We start from the raw sequence: 23,361 nt of genomic DNA on the forward strand, positions 1-23,361 counted from the left end.
TTTTTAAGGCAAGGTCAGAGATTACAAGGACCTTGTCAGTTTACAATCCTTTATTTTTTTATTTTTACCCCTACAGCACCTGGTCTTCCTAGGTGGTCTCCCATTCAAGTACTAACCAAGCCCAATCCTGCTTAGATTCCAAGATCAGATGGGATCCAGCTTGTACAGGATAGCATGGCTGTAGACTTAACAGTTCTTGAGGCTTCTTTGAAATTGAGTTCTACTTGGCATTGAAAATCACTCCTAGGCTCAGCCATATGAAAATAAGAGCAAGCAAACCACTTTCTCTGTGCAAAACCTACACATTGGTATTATCTATAAGCTATGCTCTGAAATAAAACTAACTAAAAAAAAAAAGTCTGAGAAAGAAAAAAAAAATCTTATCCTTATTGCTAATGATCACTTGTTAAAAGTTCCCTTTGTAGGGAGTTGTGACATAAATGAATAATATGGTAGGAAAGAAATTGACTTATCCTAATACTCAGCCTATATCATGTTTAAAAAGCTGTACGGTTTTTGATGAGAGCAATAAGCCCTGGCATTGTGCTCTCTATCACAGTGATCTTTAGCATGAGAAAAATAACAATGTCCTCAACATTTGGGCAAATTTTACTTCTATGAGGATGAAGCAACTGAAGCCAGCTGTCAGTGATTATGAGAGGAGAAATGAGGGGTGATAAAATGTTTGAATTAGTCCTAGGAATGTCAGCCTGGGAAAGAACCTTCCTTAAGAATCCTATAGTCCATGTTCTTATCTTGTAGAGAAGTGAATTGTTCAAGTCACAATTTCTAAATAGACACAAGCAAGAAAGTTGGTTGCCTTACACAATTCACAACAATGCCTGGCTCTTTCCACATCCTCTTCCTAACAGTTGTTCTTTTAGATGTCTCCTGTTCACTATTGGTATTGGTTACACCAAGCATTTACTTCCATAAACATGTTGGGAGAAAGAAAGAAGAAGGCATTGTGAATACAGTGATATTCTCTACAAGCAAAGGACTCCCTAGATATTACTATTCTGGTTATGCAGTAGATTTGGCATTCAAATACTTGTGCTTCTATGTGGTTGTACTTCTATGGCTATCAGTTTAAAGAAAAGTCTAAGTGCTTAGTTGAAATGAACAACGAGCATTAATTCAAAACTGAATACAAATTTAATTCCACACTGAGAGTGATGAGATGATTCAGTACTACTTGATTCTAAAATTGTACATGAGTTTTTGAAAAAATTTAAAGAAATCTGTACTATAATGAAAAAATATAAAAACCAGAAATATAAATACAAAAATTGAATTGTCCAAAACCTTAATTGATCATTATAATCATTACTAGGCATAAGAAATAATGGAGAGATTCCCTTAATGAAAATCTGAAACAATTAGCAATTATTTTTCCATATAGAAACTGGCAAATCTAAGACATAGTCTGGGAATGAGTGTCAAAGAAGGCTCTGAAGCTTTCTAATCAATAGTTGGATAAAGGAAAAAACTGTGTGTTTATTTCTTATACTGCAAGATTTTATTTCCTCTCGTTTGTAAATCTATGTTCTCGTCTCAGTTCTTTGGAAATTTCCACATTTAAAAATCCAAATTTGAAGTTAAATAAATGAAAGATTAATTAACCTAGCCTTACATAAATGCAATTTGGTTCTTTAAAGGCATCTTTCCCCTTACTTAGATAATTAAACAAACTACTAAATTATAAATCAAATAATCAGATTGACTGTCACTGCTAAAACTGACCAGATAATTGCTCTCACCCCAATTATAGCAGAGTTTGCCCAGAATCTATCAAAACCCCAGGCCATTACAAATATGCCTTAGCAGTAAAACTATCAATAATAATGAGAATACAGAAGCATGACCAGATGGCTGATTTCTAGAGAGTCCTTCACTTGGGGAGAATATCACTGTATTTACTATATATCCTCTTCCTCTACTTCTTCCAACATGTTTATGAAAGTTAATATTTGGAAAAATCAATTCCAACAGTGAGCTTGAGCCACCAAAAGAATAAAGAATAACTGTTAAAAGGAGGACATGGAAGGAGCCAGGTATTGTTAGCATTAGGAGTAAAACCATAATAATAATAATAATGACAATGATAATCATGATAATAATAATATGTTTATTGAGTGCTGCAGGTGTGTTATATGAATTGTCTCATTTAATCTTTACAGTAACTTTATAAGGTCAGAGGTGTCTTCTCCTCATTTGGAGAAAACTGAAGAAGAAAATTAATTTTCAGTTTATATAAGAGCAAAGACAACAGGGTCTTCTCTCAATTGTGAAAAAAGAAATTTCTTATAATATTACATATTTATTAATACCATAAATATATATTTTAGGAAAAAATTTAGATCTTATTGAACAACTTTATTGGTAGTATATTTATTGAATACAAATAAAATAAACACCACAGAAAGCCAATTTGCTACAGATATTTGGACCCTTTCTTGATACTGGTTTCTAAAATGTAACAATACCGAGTTCCCAGAAGAGTGGCTATATACCACAGTTGGTTGTATGGCAATGGGACATATACAAATTTAATGTTAAAAAGGTCACGTGAAGAAGGGAAATGAGTTTAAATGAAATTGAATAAAGTGAGTCATTTTTTTTTATTTCTCTCATTCTCTCTCTCTCTCTCTCTCTCTCTCTCACACACACACACACACACACACACACGCACACAAGCGTGCATACACACACAAACACACGGTATTCAATTATTCTCATTAGGGGAAATAGTAATTATCAATCCATTTTTCTCCTTTTTTCCGGTGTTAAGAAAAGGAGAACTATGTTGAAAATTTAAATACACACACACAAACACACGGTATTCAATGATTCTCATTAGGGGAAATAGTAATTATCAATCATTTTTCTCCTTTTTTCCGATGTTAAGAAAAGGAGAACTATGTTGAAAATTTAAATTAGGTATATAAACCAGATATGTTGAAAATTTAAATTTCATGCAACATAAAATGAGAGTAGATGTCTTGTAAGGAAAATCTAAGAAAAAAATAAGTATTTAGCTCCTTTTCTCAAGTATATAATCAGGGCTCAGAATTCACAGCAGCAAAAAGTTATGGAAAAAATTGCCATGATCACATTGATTCAGATTGTAGGTTTATTTTGTGACTCTTATTGTCATTAGAGACGAAAGCATTTAGATAATTCAGATCCTGACTATAAGCATTAACCAGTTAGTATGTACAAAATATTTTGAAAACCTAATTTTAAAAAGAAACTTGTTTTCTTTTTTAAAAAAACTGACAAATAATGCTTTATTATTGCTACTTATATTGCAGGACTATTAAGTCAGAAAAAAAATCAAAAGGAGTCAAAAAAAATCATGATTTGGGGATATAAACCAGAGAATCCAAATATTATTTCTGTATCTCCAATACTGTTAGAAAGCCTTTTTTGACTAGCATGACTAATGTTTGGATTTGAAAATGTTTTAAAAAGATCAACCTTTGTGAGGTAGGTTTATCCATGTAGGAGGCCTAACTACCCAAAGACGGAGATTGACCTGACCTGTGGGGTCACTTTGACCTGCCTGCCACAAAGTAGAGCCAAATAATCAGCCAGAATAAACCATTTCCAGCTCTGTTCTTCCTTCCTCTTTAAAAGTGATATCTTAATTCAATCTTGCAGAAATTCCTGGATTGATATATTTCCCAAAGAAATAAGAAGTAATATCTAGTCAAGAACATTAATTCTCTAATGCACTGTTAGAGTAAACACTACATGATAAAATGCACATTATTTGAGGGTAATGCAGTTAGTCAAACTGATAAATCATATGATAGTGATTTCTTAAAGCATATTTGTTGTCAATTATGAAGTACGATTATCCCTTTAATGTGAAGAAATTAACTAACATGCATAAATCTTTGGTAAAAATACAGAAGCTTGTAAATACTACTAGTTATTCACAGAAGGCTGAATAAAACAAACTTCATTAAAGAAAGAATATACTGCGAACATTTCTTTCTACTAAATGTTTGAGTAGTATTTCTTAATTTTAAGCAATCTAAGGTAGTATGAAATCTGCATGTCCCTTTGGTGGCCAGAAATTTAAAAAAAAAAAAAAGGGAGAGAGAGAGAGATCTAGAAAAAGCAACAGATTGAATCTCATTGAATGAGTCAGAAGAGTGGGAGATGTGTAAAAATGAAAGGGACAAGGATGACGGCGGAATGCCAGAGTCCTGCCAACATCAGTTACCTGACCTCAGCCCACATTATCTCCCCCTCTTTCAGATAGCCCGTTTCAAAGTAGCTCTTCACTGATTATGGCCATTGCCTTAAATTGGCTAGTTTGCGGTATTTCAAAATAGCTTTTTGAAACCAAGAGAACAGAAGCTTGGCATGTTCCAACAGAAAACAGAAACTTAACTAGATTATCCAAAGACAGCTCCACCCCACTAAAATAGATATTGATGAGAGGAAAGACAAGCTGGTATAAAGAGATAATAGGAGTAGAGTTTATCTAAAGATCCAGCGTAAAAGTTAAAGATTAAAATAAAATTTTAATGTATAGGTGAGATATCATTTTAGATTTGTGAGGAGACCTCTGTGCAGTTTTAGAAGAAAGGTGTCCATCTGTGGGACAAATTTTAGGTTGGGGACCACCAGAACTTTAAAAACAAAGTCTAAGAAAATTGTGATTTTTTTATAGAAAGAACAGTTTAAAATTAAGAAACATTACTGAAACATTTAATAGAAAGACATGTTCACAGTATGCATTCTATAATGGAGAAGTATTTTTTTATTCAGCCATTTGTGAATAGCTACTTATATTTACTTATAAGCTTCCGTATTTACCAATGATTAAAAATTATTAGGATAGCTGATTTTCATTAGAACTTCTAAACAAGCAAACAAAAAAATTTTGCACGTATTGTGAAGCAAAATTTTTTGAAGAAACCATCATGTTTACACAGCCCCATAAAAGAAAATTAATTTGTTGAGATTAATCCCTTTAAATATTTTTTTTGTTTGAAATTTGTTTTTCATTTAGATTGCATTCCAGAATATTATTTTATTCATTTATTTATGAATACTTTTGAGAACCTATTGTGTGCCTATATTTCTAAATGCTGGGGCCATCTCACTGAACAAAACTTATTAAAAAAAATAAATCCATCCCATCATTGAGCTTGCAGTCTAGTAATTTAAGTAACTCAAGAAGGATTAGAAGAAGAATCAAATTATAGGTAGTCAAAACCTGACAAGTTTTTATCCCTTTTTTTGAGGTGGATATGGGACACATTTCTCTTTAATATAATACCATTTTTGAATTATTGTCACTTTTGTATATTTTGACCTCCATCAAAGAAAGAACAAAATAAGGGCCTCTATTTTCCTAAATAAATAAAGTGTTGAAATGTTTTGCTCCATGTGGTAAGAATTATCGAAACATGGAGAATAACTAAAACAAAGCAAAAATTGGGGGAAAGAATATGTATATAAGAGAGAACTGCATCAAGATACTTTTAGTGGAGCCAAGACATAAAGTTTAAACCACCATAAAGAAATAATGTGTCCAAGCACTAAAGAAACAAATGGAGATGTCCCGTTTTGAGTAGGATTAGAGTATAATATTCAAGGAGGTCTGAAAGGCTGATGAATTTTGTTAAATGATATGCCAAAGCATAGATGTTTAAACTTATCAAATTAATGTATGAGGAAGCAAATTCAGTCAACCAAATGAATGTTTGGGCATCACATTTTGAATTATTAGCTTTGTTATAGAAATATTTTCATCTTCTTATATTGTGTATTTACTCAAATCACTTCACACACAGTCATTCCTCCTTAGTGCCTTTCTTATTTTCTCCTCCTCCCCTCCCCTCCTCCTCCCCTTCCTCTTCTCCTCCCCCTCTCCTTTCTTCCTCTTCTTCTTTTTCTCCTCCTCCTCCTCCTCCTCTTCTTTTCTTCTTCTTTTTTCTCTCTCTCTCTCTTTTTCTTTCTCTCTCTCTCTCTCTCTTTCTCTCTCTTTCTCTCTCTCTCTCTCTCTCTCTCTCTCTCTCTCTCTCTCCCTGTAAAGTATACCAATAGATAACAAGATATGGGTTCACATTTTTAGAAAAGGAAGAGCATGAGAGCTACCTAGAGTTGAATCTCAGCCCCCAGTTGCCAGCAATGCCAACTTAGGGAAGTCATCTCTTATAAAATGTGGATAAAATTAATAGTTATCTCATAAGATTGTTAGTATTAAATAAAGTCATACTTATAAAGTCCTTAAAGCCTGGAAGTGCTATATGAGTACATGTTATATAAAATAAATAAATAAGCCTTTGACATAAGCGTTCTTTACTCCTAGAAATAATTTCTCTAGAACAAAACCATGGAAAATTAGTCAAGCCAGCCAGTGTTCATTTACCTCATTGTACCTGTTCTTGCACGACAAATATATTCTATTTCAAGAAATTGAAATTTATTCCTTTTTGTCCATTTAGTTCACATATGTAATTAAAAATTCTAGAAGTTATCTATTGTTTCTATTCCATTGGTCATTCATGAAAGGCAGGATTGTTTCTGAAATTAGCTATCAGTGGAGAAGGAGAGTGGAAAGAAAGAAAAGTAAAACCAGAGTGACTATAAGTGACATACAGGAAAGCAGAGGAGAATATTTAAAAACCCTATAATTAAAAGCATGCAAAGAGTCCTGTTGACCTCAGCTGACTCCAGTAAGAGAAGAAGTCTACTTCAGCAATGTCGTTAACCGTAAATACAGAGGTGAAGAGTTCCAGAACAAATAACATCAAAAGCAAAGGGAAAGTATGATGGGGTGAAGAAGTCCCACCCAGCCTCTCTGGATGAGCTGAGTTTAACATCATTTTCCAGCAGACTAACCAAACCAGCAGATTTGACCTTAAGTGTAAATTTTCACCCACTCTGGCTGACGCGCCTGCAAGTACAGCTACAGACAGTTACTACTGGGGATCAAGGAGCACACTGAAAGTAGAGACAGACCTTTTATTCCCTTGACTCTTGAGTGGTGACTGCTTGGGACCCTTGAGTTGGACTTGGATGAATAAAGCCCCTCTCAGACTTGTAGACTCCGCCTAAGGCTTTGACATCATTCGCAAAGAACTCGCTGCATCATGCTGCCCTCTGACCTAATGAAAAAAATCTAGTTTCTGAAAGAATTCTGAGATAACTATTCATTTTGTACAAAAGTTAAAATACCGTCTATGGAACTATGGAATCATTTTTGAACTGGTTATTAATTTCAGAAGTTTAAAAGACAAATGTTTTTGAGTTATTTTTCTTGATCTTTAATTGCTAGATTTACCAAATTACTCTTTAATGTCTACTCTGAAAAATATTAAAAAATTGTAGAAGTAAAATTTGTAGTAAGAAAAAAGTCGAAATACTTCTCTTTATATTTATCAAGAAAAAGATAGCAATTTCTTTTGAGATCGGGAGAAATGTAATTTTTCTTTGTCATAGAGAAAGGTGGTTCCATGTGTTTATGATGACACCACAGTATCATTCTTGGGACACATAACTCTCCTTATCAATAATAATCTTCTAGCCTTGTCCTGAATGTACATATTTCTGAACACGAATTCTTTCTAATCAATTAAATTGTGAAAACTTTCTGGCACACAAAAAGCGATAAAGGATAATATAACACACTTTTGAATAAAGGATGTCAGCTGAACCCTTGGTTTGCCTGATCTCCCTCCCAAAACTCACAATTTTTCAAAGCCCTAAACCCACAAAGTAAAAGAAAATGTAAGGAGAGAAAAGAATAGCAAGCTTTTGGAAACCATAAAGCATACGGATCAATGCTAACTAACTTAGGAAATCTGAGAAAGCCAATCCTAACCTGGGAATAGAGAAAGTCCAGCAGAAAGGCAATTTATGTCACAGTCTCCAAATGACCAGCACGGGGGATTCCAGATATCATTATGAGTGAAGGTGATGGGATGGAGAGGACAGTGAAAATAGGAAGATTGTTTGAAAATTTAGGAAGCAGTTAGGTAATGAAATCCCCTGTATTCCACTCACCTGGGCCAATGACCCTCTTCTATTCCAGCCCCAAACTGAAAGTTTATTCCCTGGAAAAGGTAACAGAGAAACTCTAACTGGGAAAGGGGTGAGGGGAGCAGGCAGCACTGAGGGCAGGAGTCCTAGAAAGGAAGAAGGGGAAAAAGTGAAGCAAGGAATGTCAGATTACAGTCATTTTTCTACTAGCTTCTAGAACCCTGAGAGCTGACTTAAACTCTCCAGACAGAAGATCATTCACTGGAGAATTTACCCAGCTTAAAGATATTGATGTTGGGGACTCTTCAGTATAACCGCCACATAGATCATGAAGACCACAGTGTACAAGTCCCACAAGGCCCTAGGACTTCCCATTGAACCCTTCAGTATGTGTAAACTGTGAAGGGTCACGAGGTACTTGAGGAAATCCTCTACTATTCTAAAATAAAAGAGACACTCCAACCCCCCAAAAGAAAACAAATCATCAGAAAATTTTTAAATGCAAATTGTGGAAATGGAAACTATCCTGAGAAAACAAAATACAACAAAAATCTACCATGGATATCCTCAGAGAGCTAATGAATAATATAGCATCTGTGAAATAACAATAGCAGGATGCTATAAGAATGGCGGAATCAGATAATAAAAGGAATCTGGGAGATTTACAATGCCATAAATGAAAAGCTTAAAGAAGGCTTAGAAGATAATGTTGGGGGAAAAAAATTCAAGAAATTAAGCAAAAATACAAAAACAAAAACAAAGACAAAATCAAAAACAAACAAACAAAAAAACAAATAAAAAACAAATAAAAAACAAAACAAAGATAAAAATAAGATGTAAAATAACTATTTTTAATGACACCAAATAAGTAAAGAAGATTCTATCCAAATAACAGAAGTGCCAGAAAAAGAAGGAAGAGCCAGTCGTTTGATTGGGGAGGAGTAGAAAGTTATCAAATAATTCAAAAAAATTTCCCAGAACTGTAGAAATGGGTTCACTAGGTCTAGGATGAAAATAAAACAACACCAAAGAACATCATCAGGAAATCATTGAAGATGGGGTGAAAACAATCCGAAAATTGCCAGAAAAGGGGAAAATTGCAAAAAATAAAAATAAAAAGCGAGAATCAGATTGGCTCGAACTTCCCAATAACTCACTGGAAGCTTGAAGTCATTAGAGCAAGGCCATCAAATCTCTAAAAAATTTAGACCCAGCCAAATGACCAATTAAGGATGAGGGTACCAATAAAGAATTTCCAGACTTGAAAAATATCAAAAACTTATCTCCTATTCATCCTTTCTCAGAAATATTCTGGGAATGAAGCAAGAAAGAGGATGATTGTGAAGCCCTCAATTAGAGTCTCAGAGAGAGAGAAAAGACAAAGGGAGAGCCCCCCAAGAATTTGATGGAGAGAGATCCAGAGATGACAACTCTGTCATAGAGAGAAATCAATTCTCCTTGGCACAGAACAGAAGTCTCCAGGAGAACTTCCAAAACTCTGAAATTGACAGGGTACCTGATATGTTTGATGTATTGAGATGGGATTTATACGTCTGAGAGAGTTTAAGGATAGACATATGTCAAATTCATAGAAACCTAAGCAAACAACACACAGGATAAAAATTAAGAATTTTAGCATTTACATTTAGGTCTTTGATCTATTTGAATTTATTTTTGTATATGGTATGAGGTAAGTGTCTAAATTCCTCTTTTTGCATGTAGATATTCAATTGTCCCAGCATTATTTTTTTATTTTTTTGAAAAGATTATCTTTTTCCCCCAAATAATTGCCTTGGCAGCATTGCTGAAAATCAATTCACCATAAATGTAAACATTTATTTCAGGACTTTAAATTCTGTTTCACTGATCTATAGGCCTATTCTTATACCCATACTACATTGTCTTAATTACTATAGTTTTATATTAGCTTTGAAATCAGGAATTCTAAGTACTCCAACTTTTTTCTGCTGTTTCAAAATTGCTCTAGCTATTCTGGACTTTAGCATTTTCATATATATTTTAGGGTGAGTTTGTCAATTTATGCAATTCTTCTGATATAGATAATTTGGAGAGAATTGCCATCTCAATATTGAGTCTTTCAATCCATAAACATGAAATGCCTCTCCATCTATTTAGATCTTCTACAAATTTTCCCAGCCAAATTTTATAGTTTTCTGTGTACCCATCTTGCACTTCTTTTGTTAAGTTTATTCCTATGTATTTAATTCTTTTTAAAGAGATTATGACTGGAATTGTTTTCTTAATTATATTTTCAGATTGTTGCTAGTATATAGAAATAAAATTGATTTTTGTATATTAATCTTATGTCCAACCTTGCTGAATTTGTTTTTTAGTTCAAATGGAATCCTTGGGGTTTTCTGAATACAAGATCAGGTCATCTGAATAAATACAATTTTACTTCTTTTCTAATCTAAATACCTTTTAGTTCTTTCTAAAGCCTCCAATACAATGTTGAAAGAAGTAACAGAGTGGATATCTTTGCTTTGTTCCTGATCTTAGGGAAGAAACATTCATTCTTTCATCATTAAGTACAATGTTAGCTATAGGTATTTTTTATAGATGCCCTTTATCAAGTTGAGGAAGTCTCTATTAATTTCTAATTTGTTATTTTTATCATAAATGGCATTGATTTTGTCAAATGCTTTTCCTGTGCTTATTGAAATGATTATATAGTATTTTTGTCCAGTTTTATGGTTGCTCTTTAAGGAGATAATTTGTTTACCTCTTTTATCTAACATGCTCTAATAGGAGTTCCTAATGAAATTGTAATTTTGATTATTATATTATTTATTTCTGGTTTGCAATTGTTATTGTTCTTATATTCAAATCTGACCATTTTATATGTTTATTTCATTTTTAAAACTATTTTAAAATAGTTATATTAGATTTTATTTTCATAATCCTTTCATCTGAAATCCTAAGTATTGAATTCGGTAGCTTGTTGTTTCTTTTGAGTCCCACTCATGATGCCTTATTTCCTTGTATGCTTTATAACCTTCTAATGTATGCTCATATTTATTAAACATGTACTAGATAGGAACAAAATTTTTCCACCAGAATTCAGGCCAATAAAAATGGTACTTATTAATTTCCCTTCTTGGTGGACAAATTTTTCTAGTTCCATTTTTGCTAACGGTGTATATTGTTTGATTTTTATTGCACATCCCCATCTTTGGGGGTCTAAATCTTAGTCATTAATAACTGCTGTGGTTAAAAGGTTATACCTCAGACCTAGGAAGATGGAGACTGGCAAATCCTTTGGGAGTTACCATTAATTCTGTGCCGCTTAGCACTAAAATTTTTAGTTTCTTGTGTCTTTCCTTATTTCTTGAGTGTATATGTATATACAGCAGTGCTATATCTAGTTTCCAACATGGCTTTCAATGATCTTTACTTCTTGGTATTCACATCCTTGTGTAGTTCCCTCCCACACTGAATCATGGTTGACCCATGGGCCCATTAGGGTAATGTGGAAATGACAATGTGTTTATTCCAAGGGTAGGTCATAAAATCTTTGTATCTTCCGTCTTGGCCTTCTCAAGGATTGTTTGCTCTAGGGAAAGCAGCATCATGCTGCAGGGTCTTTCAAGCAGCCTGTAGAGAGACCCACATGGGGATAAACTGAGGCTGTCACAGACAACCAGCATCAACTTTCCAACTATGTGAGGGAGTCACCTTGGAAGCAGATCCCAGCTATGCCACTGTTGAATTCCTGATCTGCAAAAAGTGTGAGAGATAATGAATGTTTACTGTTGTTTTAATCCATTAAGTGATTTGTTATACAGCAAGAGAAATCTAATACACATGGCATTTATTATAGCACATCCAGCATTTAAAGATGTTTTCTAAAGGGAATGTTCACAATTTTTTCGTCCATCATAGTCTCAAAGACAGAAGTTTCAGCCATGAAATAAATATACAGATACTTTCCTGCCTCACTTGCTAGTCCCTTCTGTGGTCATCTTATCCAAAATTTTTAAGCCTTTCCCTCAGATTTCCTCTCCTCCTTCCCTGCTTCCCTCCACCTCTCCCCGCCCTCCTTAGCACTTATCACTATTAAACATACTAATAATTTTGTTTTTTAATTGTCTATATTTCAACTAGAGCATATACTCTATTAAGATCAATGATTGTGTTCTGATTAGTTCACTGCTGTGTTCCGTGACCCAAGAACAGTTAGTGATTAACAAATATTATGTGTCCAACAAATATTTGTAGAATTAGTAAAAGAGTAGATAATATTTTAGCCCGAGCTTCAGTCACATTATCTTGATAAAACCTGATTTTATTATACTCCGCTTCCTCCCAAAGCTTCTATGTCTCCCAATAGTATCAACTACGAAGATCCAGTTCTCCAGTGTGCTATGCTCTCCATCCCATTCATTTCTATTCCTCTTAATGTCTTTAGAATTCTTCTGGCTCTTAATCCCTGAAAAATTTGGGCTCGTAAAATTCCTTGAGTTGCCCATTTTTTCTAGACAGGGTTTGCTTCGGCCCAAATTTAATATCTCTCAACTATTTCTAAAATCTTATTTAGGTAGAACAAACCCTCTATATTGGAACTAATCCTTTTCAAGAGCTCCAAAACTGGAAAAGGGATGTAAATTTCACAACTATGTCCTTTTATCTAGGTTCAGCATTTCCTCCATCACCTCACCTAATTTTTAATTTAGATATTGTGAACCCTGTTCCTCTTAATATTAAATTCTGAAAAAAGACTCCTACATATAGTAATATTAGAAAACTCCAGAAAGAAAACTGAATACAAAGGCTTTTAAGAATTTTCTTTCTTCTTGAATGTTCAGCCCAATTGACCTTTTATGTTAACTTCAATTCCACGCACACAAAAACGATTATGTTTATTTGGCTATTCTTCACTAAAAAAATAAAAGCTGTTTATTACTGTAAGTATTAAATTGGAGAAGAATGCTAGTTTCCAAATAACAAAAATGTGACCTAATTAGACTTATTCCTTGCTTCCCTCTTACAGATTTTTGTTGTGCCAGAAGAACACTGATCAAACATGTCCTATTACTGTATTAAAGAGAAAACAAAGAAACAGTTGGTTTTTAAATTAAGCAATATTGTCTTTAGAAATGCTACTAGGAAATATTTACTTGACTAAACTAGGGAAAAGAAGGTTATTTCTGATTCCTAGACATATGGATGTTTTAAATACACCATGAAACTGTTATTTGGCTGACTAATGTCAGATCTCCACATGGCAAATGAACTAAGCCAATTACACTAAAAAATCCTTGTTGGTTTTAGATTAATTCAGCTGTCAGGGTGGCGAAGTGACACAACGAGAATCAAAATCACTTGGAATCAAACAGTCTGCTTACTAAAATAGACCAAAAACTTTTTCATTCTCAAGGGTTTTTTTTCATCATAATATAGAAAATTTAAAAAGAAAATATGAACCAATTCCCCACAGTGGATTCTAATGATGAGGATACTATTATTGTTATTGTCAATTTCAATAGAACAGTTAATATGATTCTGTTACATATAAAACATCCCAAATTTTCCTTCCCTGAGGTAGTCATATATTGTTTTATTGAGACAAACTTACCCCTTCTGCAAATGAGTTTAGACTCTTTAGAGTTTATTAGAAGGTTTTTAGAGTATACACAGGGGCAAATGAAAGCATGTATATGAACATACGTAGAGGGAGGGACAGTAGATTGGCATATTTTCATTCATCATTCTACCTGAAGCCCTGAGATCAAATTGTCAGGCTTCTATCTTTTCTGCACATGGAACAGCTTCCTCTGAGTTGGTACAAAACCTAAGTTTATGTAATTTTCCTGGAGAAAATTTCCCTCGTATACCTGTGCTTGCAGATGCCATTCTAATAAGTACTTATTGTCTTCCAGAAAAATCTAAGCAAAATTAATCTTGCATGAGCTAATACAAAAACTTATATACAGATACAGAGAAATTAGCAAAGTTTATTTGTTGTTTTTGTTTTTGGTAATAGGGTCAAGAGCTGAGAAGACAAAGAGACTCAGGTCTCAGTAGAGGTTGAGAAGAAAAAGACTGTGTTAACCTTTAGAGAATCCCTAAATTTGAATAATAAGGATGAACTTGGGTTCATTCTCTTTATTTAATGTACTTACATATAATACATAATTAGAGATAGCAATGTTGTTGAAGGATGGAGTATTGTGACTGAAAAGAGGAAAGGCAATAAGGGAAGACCAGAGACATTGTAGGACTGTAAGCCCTTACGTGTAGATATCCAAAAATTTAGTTCTGGGGGACTTGCCTCAACCAAGCATAAGCTTGAGAGAAGATATATTTTTTCTTAGAACATTTTCTAAAATATAAGAGAAAAGAGTTGATTTCCTGACCCAAGAGATAGTAATCCTTTAGCCCTACAAATCTCATTCCCAGCTCTGGCTCTCCTTCTGAACTAGAAGTCCTGGAACATGAGTGCCTGAGACACTTCATTAATTATACTCACCCAGCTGCTCTTTCCAAACTGAAAATGACAAATATGTATCAACTGACTCAATAAGTAGTTGGTGTGGGGGTTAAGAGTAAAGGGTAAAGGGTTAAATATAAACATGAAAATCCCTAACAGAATCACCTGATTCTGTTTAAAATTTTTTTAAATTCCAAGGTCATACGGGTAAAACATCTATATCCATAATGTTCTGCACAAGATTTAATATCATATTCTATATTAGAAAATCAAGAGATTAACTGGGTAAAATATTTTTATGTGTTTCTTTGTTTTTGTATATTTGGATACAAATGCACAAATCATTTGTTTCTTAACTCATAACTTGTTTCTTAATTACGAATATACCAATTATTTCACCTTTTGTTAGCTTTTCAAATCATTTGTAAGTAAAAAAAAAGTTTTGAATTCAAATACAATGTAAAAGAATTGTGATTGTTACCTGTTCTGGAAATAAAGCTTCATTTAGAGTGTTTATAGTTAATAAACTTTAGGAAAAATATAATTGAAACATGGTAATATAAACATAATGTTTACTTAAATGTTTGTGAATCTCTTTAAATTCATAGAAACAACACATTAAGTTTTCTTAATGTGTTGATTTTCAAATGTCAAAAGTTCCTCATTCAATCATATTCGTTATTCAAATGGTGCCAAATGGTGTAGTTATCATCGCTGTGCAATATTATTTTAAAGAAAATCTGATGCTGCAAACAGAAAATATTATTTCTATTCTTAATTGTTATAAGGTTTAGAAAGCAAATTTGATATTTTCTAATATTTTATATTTTGTGCTTTTATTCTAGATATTTGATATCTCTAACTCTTTTATCTATTGGTTTACAATACGCTTTTCAATATTTAAATTAGTTATTTCCTAGACTAGTTAACCGAATTGAGTTTTCTGTGATCTCTCTTTTTGACCTAGCTTCATTAACCTATCTTCAAATGAATCAAATTAGGTATCCAGTAATGTGGCCTACAAAAAAAAAAAAAAAAAAGACATTTAACTGAGTTCTTTTTAAACTAGGAATCAACAAATCAACATATCATTCAGTCTTTCCAGTTCTTCTTTAAAGACAAATCATGTTATTGTATTTGAAACTAAAATATGTATTAGTTGTGTGTCAAGCTTACTCCATTCATCTTGCATAAGCTTGATTCTTTAAACATAAATATATTTAAGAACTGTAATACCACAATTATCCTCAAAACTATAAACCAGTTAAAATAGTTTTCCAATATTCCAATGTTAAGATTATAAATGAATCTCTGTAAGCATGGCCAAATGTACTTATAGTCACATATCTCCACAAGAATAAAAAAACATACCTCTAAGGGATTAAAATAAAGGCAGGCCAACATGACTTACAGACTGTTGGACTGATGTCACCAGGCAGGTCTTTGGGTTGAATGAAGAGTCACTCTGCTCACTGAAGCTTTCCATTGAACCAATAGCCTGTCTAATTCCTGGGAGACTCTCTACAGAAGCTGAGAAGAGAAAGCAATCCCTTTCACTGCTGTACACATTGGGAAAAGCATTTTCTCCAGAAGAATTTCTTTTTTGATGTGTCAGAGCCAAGTTCTCCATTCAAGTCAAAGTGTTCAATTCAATCTTTTTAAAGCTATTAGTTATTATTGCTATTATTGTTATTAGGGAGGTGATGGACTCATGTACTCCATGAAGATTCAAACACACGCATCAAAAAAATAAGGAGTACGTCATAAGATAGGGCATGCATTAGAATAATCCTACTAACTGTTATGTACTTCCATGCCCAGATATATGCAGTTGTCTTGCTTTCTCATGCTGACTCCCCAAAATGGGAAAGATAAATGTAGAAAAATCGTTATGAAGGTTTTCTTCTTCTCTTTTTTAAATATAAAAGATAATTGATGATGATTTTTCTTAGGGAGACTTTAAAAGTAAAGCCAATGTGGAATCTGAGAAACACAATTGGCATTTTTTAAATAAATATTATTATTGGATGGATGATTCAGTAGAGAGACAGGAAAGACTTTTTTTGGAAGTTATACAAATCTTCCCAATATTTTGATAAACTAAAATCTTTTTAAAGATAACTTAAATATATAATTTGTTTATTTATTTGCTTGCTTTGGGTTTTCTATACCTGAAAGGGGATGGGGAGAGGTGGCACAGAACCACAGACATATGTTATGAGAAGAATGTGACTTAGGTAATGATGACATTTTGGCAAGAAAAGCATTGGTGAATGCTATGATCTTCCTCAATACCTCAGGCCTCTTCCAGTGTAAGGTGAGCTGTGGACAGGAGTGAGAGTCTTAGCGGGCACGGGTTCTAGTTGCTAAACAGCAGAGCTACAGGAGGATGCATCTCAACAAACTCATCCCCCCTCAAAAAACATAGTCAAGCAGTGGAGTTTTCGATGATCAAGGCCTCAAAGAGCAAAGCTGAGGTGCAGATCCAAGGGACCAGGGCTATAGAGCAAGAGGCACTTGTAGTGCCAATAACACAGGAGTAAGACAGGAAGTGGAGGGGCGGCAATGAGAGAAGATGATGTCTAGTACGGTGTAGTCTTTTGGTATTTCCTGGGAAGTTGGTCAAAATATAGATTCACAGGCCCCAAACACAGGGATTTCTGATGCTGTAGGCTTTACACAGGCCTAGAAACCTGCATTTTAATGAGTACCAGAGGGAGGTTATTCCAATTTAGGGTCTATCAACTATACTTTATGAAACTCTAACTTAACAATTCAGAGGCAAAGTACCTTTGTCTTCTGGCAACAAGGCATGAACTTGAGTGTTTTTCAAGGAATGGGAATAAGTTTTTGCCCTCAACCTTCTGTGTAGTTGATTTTTATAACTTTTGAGAAGTGTGCGAGTCCACATACTCCAAAGTTTGTGAAGCTGACACCATGGGCACTTAATGGCAGCTTTAACCATTGTTTAATCTCTGAGGTAAAAATCCATAACTCGGGGCAGGATGGCAAGGCAGGAAGAAGACCAGGAGTCAGAGAACGACCTTTTCAGGAAGGTCTATTCCTTCTCCTAGAACATATAACTACATAATTTACATTGTTGTAGTGAAAAGGAACATACCATTTTGTATCCTATTTTTTTTACCTACATCATGTCTTTAATGTCATTTCATACTTTTATAAAATCTTTATATGTTGCATAATGTACAGTTGAGTTGGCATTCAATAATTTAAACAACTACAGTCAAAAGGAAGCATCACAAAATTCTCTCTGGAAGACACTGGTTCATAAATCTAAGAATCCAGTTTCAAAGCATCTGTGACATTATACCAGATTTCTCAAGATATTCTTCAAGTATCTGGGACAATATGAAAGAAAGCTAGTCTCATTTCATCCGGACCCACACTTTTATTTTATTAACTCACTTGAAATTACAAATGTTTTTTATGCCCTATGGAAGAGATGGGGAAAAAAACAAACAAGTTTGGTCAGATAAGCTGCAGGTGTCCATCGGACTTGATAATTACAACTCAGCTAACATTTTAGGATAAATTATCATTTTGTAAAGACAAACGTTCTGTGACAAATCTCTAAAGCATCTGTGTCCAGGTTCTGCACTCAGCCAGCTCAGTGCACATGCACAGTTAACAACACTATCAAAGATGCCAAGCATATCAAATGTTAAGTCTTCTGTTTGACATTTCTATGGCCTCTGGTACTTTCCCATGCTTTGTAGAGACTATGATTTTTAGAGTTCTCCAACAAGTTGCCCTTATAGAAGAAAAGTTTTCAGCCAGGAAACACATGGGAAAAAAGGTAATAGAAAAGTCACGGGGCTGAAGAATGTTAATACGGATATTGATTTATCTTAATGCCAAGGTGAGTCTTAAAGGAGAATTAAGGTAGACTCAGGCTTATTCTAAATTATTAAGGCTAAAATGGGCATCGAAAAAAGGAGAATTTGTTTGGAGGGAGACAGTAAGAATTTAAAATAAAAAAGAGAGGTTTTGGAAGATGGGATATAAACCATAGTGAATGCTATAGCTGTGAGATAGGATACAACCCAAGTAGGACTGATTTTTATGTAAAACATGAATAATCACTAAGATGAGCAGCATTTATGATAATTATGGAGGCATGGGGACAGAATACCATACTGATAAGAACGTGGTACATGTCCACTAAACCCAGACAGTCTGGGTTTAAAACTTCTCCACACCTTAGTCAGCTGTGTGAACATGGATAAGTTAACTTTTCTTAACCAATTTCTTATCTGTAAAATAATGATGGTGCTAATAACTACTTCACAGGGTTGTTGTGAAGATTAAATAAGGTAATGCATGAAAAGTTAACTCAATGCTTGATCCTTAGTAAGGACACTATGAGTGTTACCCATGAAAGATGATGTGTATCATAATGATAATGATTACTAATTGCCATAAATAGCACAGGGCCATGAGCTATCACCAAGGAGAAGTTAAATGTAAAGTATAATGTGAGCAAGGGTTAATTTCTGGATCTTCTTCAAAACCCCTTATTTTCAGTAAAATTTGATGTCACACAACAGTATCTATGTAAAGCCTTGGAAAACAAGGAGACAAGACTGTGTTCAGGTTTTGAGGAAAGGAAAACCAGAGAGTAGCAACACAAACCAATAAGCAATTGAGTTTGGAACAGATCAAGAGCAAGAGGTAATAAACAACCACCATATTTATCATCTTGCTCAAGAATTAGTGAAACAACTGCAGAAAATGCTGGATTCCCAAAAGTACTTAGGATGGTGACCCTCAAGCTATTTTATTTGGATATTAATGTAAAACATGACCCAGATATCCTGGAAAACATAGCAAGATTTACATGACCCAGATATCCTGGAAAACATAGTAAGTTGCATACATATAGATATGGAGGTTTATGCCTATACAAAAAATTTTTGGAAGAGTATAAACTAAACTCTTAAACAATATTTATTAGGAAAGAGGATAACTGGAAAACTTCAGTTTTCTACTTTCTGTATTTTTACATTGTTTAAAAGTAAGCATGGACTATCTTTATAAACATGAAAATGAATACAGATAGTTTCACGACCATTGTTTTTATGTACTGATATGAAATCATAACCTAATGATAATTTAGCTGATGGGTATGTTGAGGAGACATAAACTTTGTCATTCTCACTCCCTCTGCTGGCTGGCCAATAGGAGCAATGAAGCAAACTTCATCTCTGCCACATGTTCTATGAAACTCTAGTGGGAAACAGAACAATAGTACATCCTCATTAGAGGCAGTTTAATGCAAAATGAGAACTGTATTTCTGATCATTTCTTAGTCTGAAGGGAACCAAGTGACTCTCAGTGAATAGGTAGTTTTTCCTGGAGAATTTTTAGTATGAAAGCAATTCAGAATACGTCCCCTGGTGTTCTCGTAAGTCCCACCAATAGTATCTCATATATGATGACTTCTTATCTTAAATTTGATAGATTAATAGCCTCCATTTATCAAGTGAGAAAATTTTAGGCCTTTCCTTCTTGTGTCTGTCTGGAATCTTCCAAGAAACAGAAAGCATGTGTTGCATGCAACCGGAGCCAGCTCACAGGTCACATTGCATCAGCAGATGTTCTGCTTTTCCGAAAGCTATCTGATCCAGGGTCCCCAGCAGCCACAGGGATGCTAGGAGACCCAAAGGGTGATAAAGACTCCAGTGTAATCTCCTTGGGGTTCACTTTCTCCCTGCAGCTGCCAGAACTCTTCCTTCCTGCCTCTAGTTCCTTGGCCTTTAAATGGTGCTGGCTGCTCAGCTAAGGTATGCCCATGGCCTTGCAGCTTGGGACAAGGCCAGTGCTATCCTGGGACACCTTTCATGCTTTCATTTCTGCTATCTCCTGCCTGAGATCCCCACTGTCTGCAGTGTGTCTCTAGTGTTGATTGCTTTCTTGGTCAATCAGAAAGCACTGTCCTCTCCCTGTGTCCATCTCTTTCAAAGAGAAATTCTCACAGCAGAGAAATAGCCCAGTGACAATTCATTCTGGTCTTCTCTTCCCTTTCTAGTGCAGCCTCATGCTCCAAAATAAACTACTCAAGCACTGTTGATGAGTCTAACTACCAGACAGTTTAATTAATACTAGGGATTTTTTTCCCAGAGTGCTTTCTTGCTCCTCCCTGAAATCTATCTTCATTTCTACATTCACCATCCCTCTCATCCTTCTCAGTCTGTCCATCAGCATTTCTCCATTTGAATAAATCAAAACTCTAAATGATTTCAAGGTCTTTTGTAGGAATGTTATGCTGTTTGCCTTCTAACATTCTATGACAGAGAAACTGAGGATCTGTTTGTCAATGGACAGTTGACACCCTTCAGAAAGATGTCAGCTGAGGTCACAGGTGGATTTATAGATTACCATATTGTTAATGAAACTTAATATTTAGGGCCTCTTACTTCTTCCTATGTTAAGGCTTTTTGTGTTTCCTGGGTAACCGGGGAAGAACTGAACCCTAGCCATGCCCAGGAGACAGGAAGTATCGCCTAGCATGGTGGTCACACTCTATAGTTTTGGGGTGGTACTGGGACTACAGTGGAACTAGCAGGCTTCCAGGAAGACCTCCATATCATCCTGGGCTCCTAGATATAACCTCAGACCTCTGGACCCTATCTTTGACCCCAAGGAGAAGGACCAAGGCAATGTCTCCTTGATTGTGGGCCACTATGACCCAGGATTCAAGAATATTTTCTGTCCACCATCTCAGGTACTGACCAGTGGGAAGAAGGAGAAGCACAGACCTAACCAAAGTGGACCATCTGTTGTGGCAGGAATCCTAAGGGTCCACACCCAGTGATATCAACAGGCTGGAGTTTTCCCATTTTTCCTAAACACTGACAGAGCAAGAAATTCAGATGTGGCATTAATAAGTAATAAGCAATGAAGTTGAAAGAAAGCTTTCTGATCACTCAATTTCCATCGATCATGATAGAGGAAAGATTGAATTATATTTTGAGTCTTTTTAGAGAAAACCTTATAATATTTTTTCATATGAAGAGCTAATCTAGTGTGTGTAGGCAAAAAAATTGTCATAGAGGTTTTTGGCAGATCATCATCATCATCATTATGGCCTACTGTTTTTCTAGATTTTGTAATGTTTGTCCTAGTATTTGCTTTTTAAAAAATTTAAAAAATTATTTTTGTGATTTATTTTCTCATTCTAACTTTCACAGTTAATTTTGTATTCAAAATATTTTGTGGGTTTTTTACCTTAAAGAAGGCCTACCCACCTGGCTCTGGTCTGTCTCACACAAGCTGTTGCCTGATTCCCATTTAGGCTATGACTTAGCAAAGGCTGACCCTACAGGGACAGATGCAGAAGACACAAAAGTTTTTAATTTTGGTGAAGTTCAAATTAATTATATCGACTGACTATGAATTTAAGCATGTATATCTGAACTATAAAGTTTCTTCTATTGATCTATATGCCTATTCTTGTGCCAATACCACACTGTCTTGATAACAGCTTTTAAGCTTTACAATCAGGTAGAATAAGTTCACCAATTTTTTTTTTTTTTTTCTCAAAATTGTTTTGGCTACTCTAGGTCTTTTGCATTTCCATGTAAATTTTAGGATCGACTTGCAGATTTCTACAAAAATTCTTAGAGGGATTTTGACAGTAACTGTATTAAATTTACAGATCATTCAGGGATAATTGTCATCGTGCAATATTGAGCTTTCAATTAGTAAACACAAACTACATCTCCATTTATTTAGATGTCTTTAATTTCTCTCAGCAATATTTTATAGTTTTCAGTATACAAGTCTTATACTTTGTTAAATTTGGTCCTAGGTCTTTTACTCTTTTTGATGCTGATTTGAATAAAATTATTTTCTTAATTTCATTTGTAAACTGTCAATTGCTAGTATTTAGAAATACAACCGGTTTTGAATATTGACCTTGAATCTTGCAATTTGCGAAACTTCCTTATTGTTCTAGTAGCTTTTTTGTAGATTCCATCTGATTTTTCTTCGTAAACAGTCATATCATCAGTAAGAAATGATAGTTTTACTTCTTCGTTTCCCACCTAGATGCCTTTTATTTATTTTTATTTCATTATCCCAATAACTGTAAACACTAGTACACTGTTAAATAGAAGTAGTAATGTTAGGTAGCTAGTCAGACATGAGCGACAGGGGCAACAAAGGAATAAGGGCCCAGCCTAGAGACCGCCCAAAGAACACCCCAATGGTAGTCGAATTCTGGGTACCGAATTTGTAGTTGGCGCCGCCGTCCTTAATTCTTTTCTTTGAACCAAATGAGAATTGATGGAAACTTTTCCAGCAGTTGAGAAGTTGTATTGTTCAGTAGTAAGTCCAAATGAATGCTCTCTCAGGAGCTCTTCTTCTTGATGGAAGGAACACCGGAACACGTGTGCGCTAGGCAAAGTTATAGCAGCCAGGTGTCAATCAAAATGACCTCACTTGCCAATCATCTAGGAATGCCTTTAGAACCACCCCATCACGGCCCAAATATAAGGCAGACATTCCCACTTCTGGGTCTTTTTTACCCTTCTGGGCTCCCCTTTGTGCCCCTTTTTACCCTTTTTGGATCCCCTCCCTTTGTCCTTCGGGGCTCCTCTTTTTTTGCCCCCTCCTTTTTGGCCCTTCTGGGTTCTCTCTCTTTTTGGTGGTGTTTTGTGGCCTTTTTGCCCTTTTGTGGCCATTTTAGCCCCTTTGTGGCCATTTTAAATCTCAATGACCTGTGAAGTGCTAGGACCACGTGCCTTCTTGGGGCATTGTCTTTCTAAAACATATTTTAAATAAAACTATTAAATCTCAATGACCTGTGATTCTTCACTGCATCATTTGAGGAAGAACCTAGGGAAAATGTTAACTATATGAATGCACCATTATCCCTCTCC

The 23,361-nt window shown here is 34.7% G+C and overlaps 1 protein-coding gene and 1 pseudogene across 1 annotated transcript in view; both read right to left on the minus strand.

The window, feature by feature from the left end:
- Window positions 1-67: 67 nt before the first annotated feature.
- LOC112474317 lies at window positions 68-186 on the minus strand (annotated as a pseudogene).
- Window positions 187-22,786: 22,600 nt separating this feature from the next.
- STX7 (syntaxin 7) overlaps window positions 22,787-23,361 on the minus strand; it is a 56,700-nt gene continuing 56,125 nt past the window's right edge. The window contains exon 10 of the mRNA XM_025042422.1: window positions 22,787-22,876. Coding sequence (XP_024898190.1) covers window positions 22,802-22,876 — 75 coding nt within the window. The 3' untranslated portion in view covers window positions 22,787-22,801. The remainder of the gene's footprint in view (window positions 22,877-23,361) is intronic.

The sequence above is a fragment of the Pteropus alecto genome, unplaced genomic scaffold, assembly GCF_000325575.1.
Source record: "Pteropus alecto unplaced genomic scaffold, ASM32557v1 scaffold79, whole genome shotgun sequence".
Classification (NCBI taxonomy): domain Eukaryota; kingdom Metazoa; phylum Chordata; class Mammalia; order Chiroptera; family Pteropodidae; genus Pteropus; species Pteropus alecto.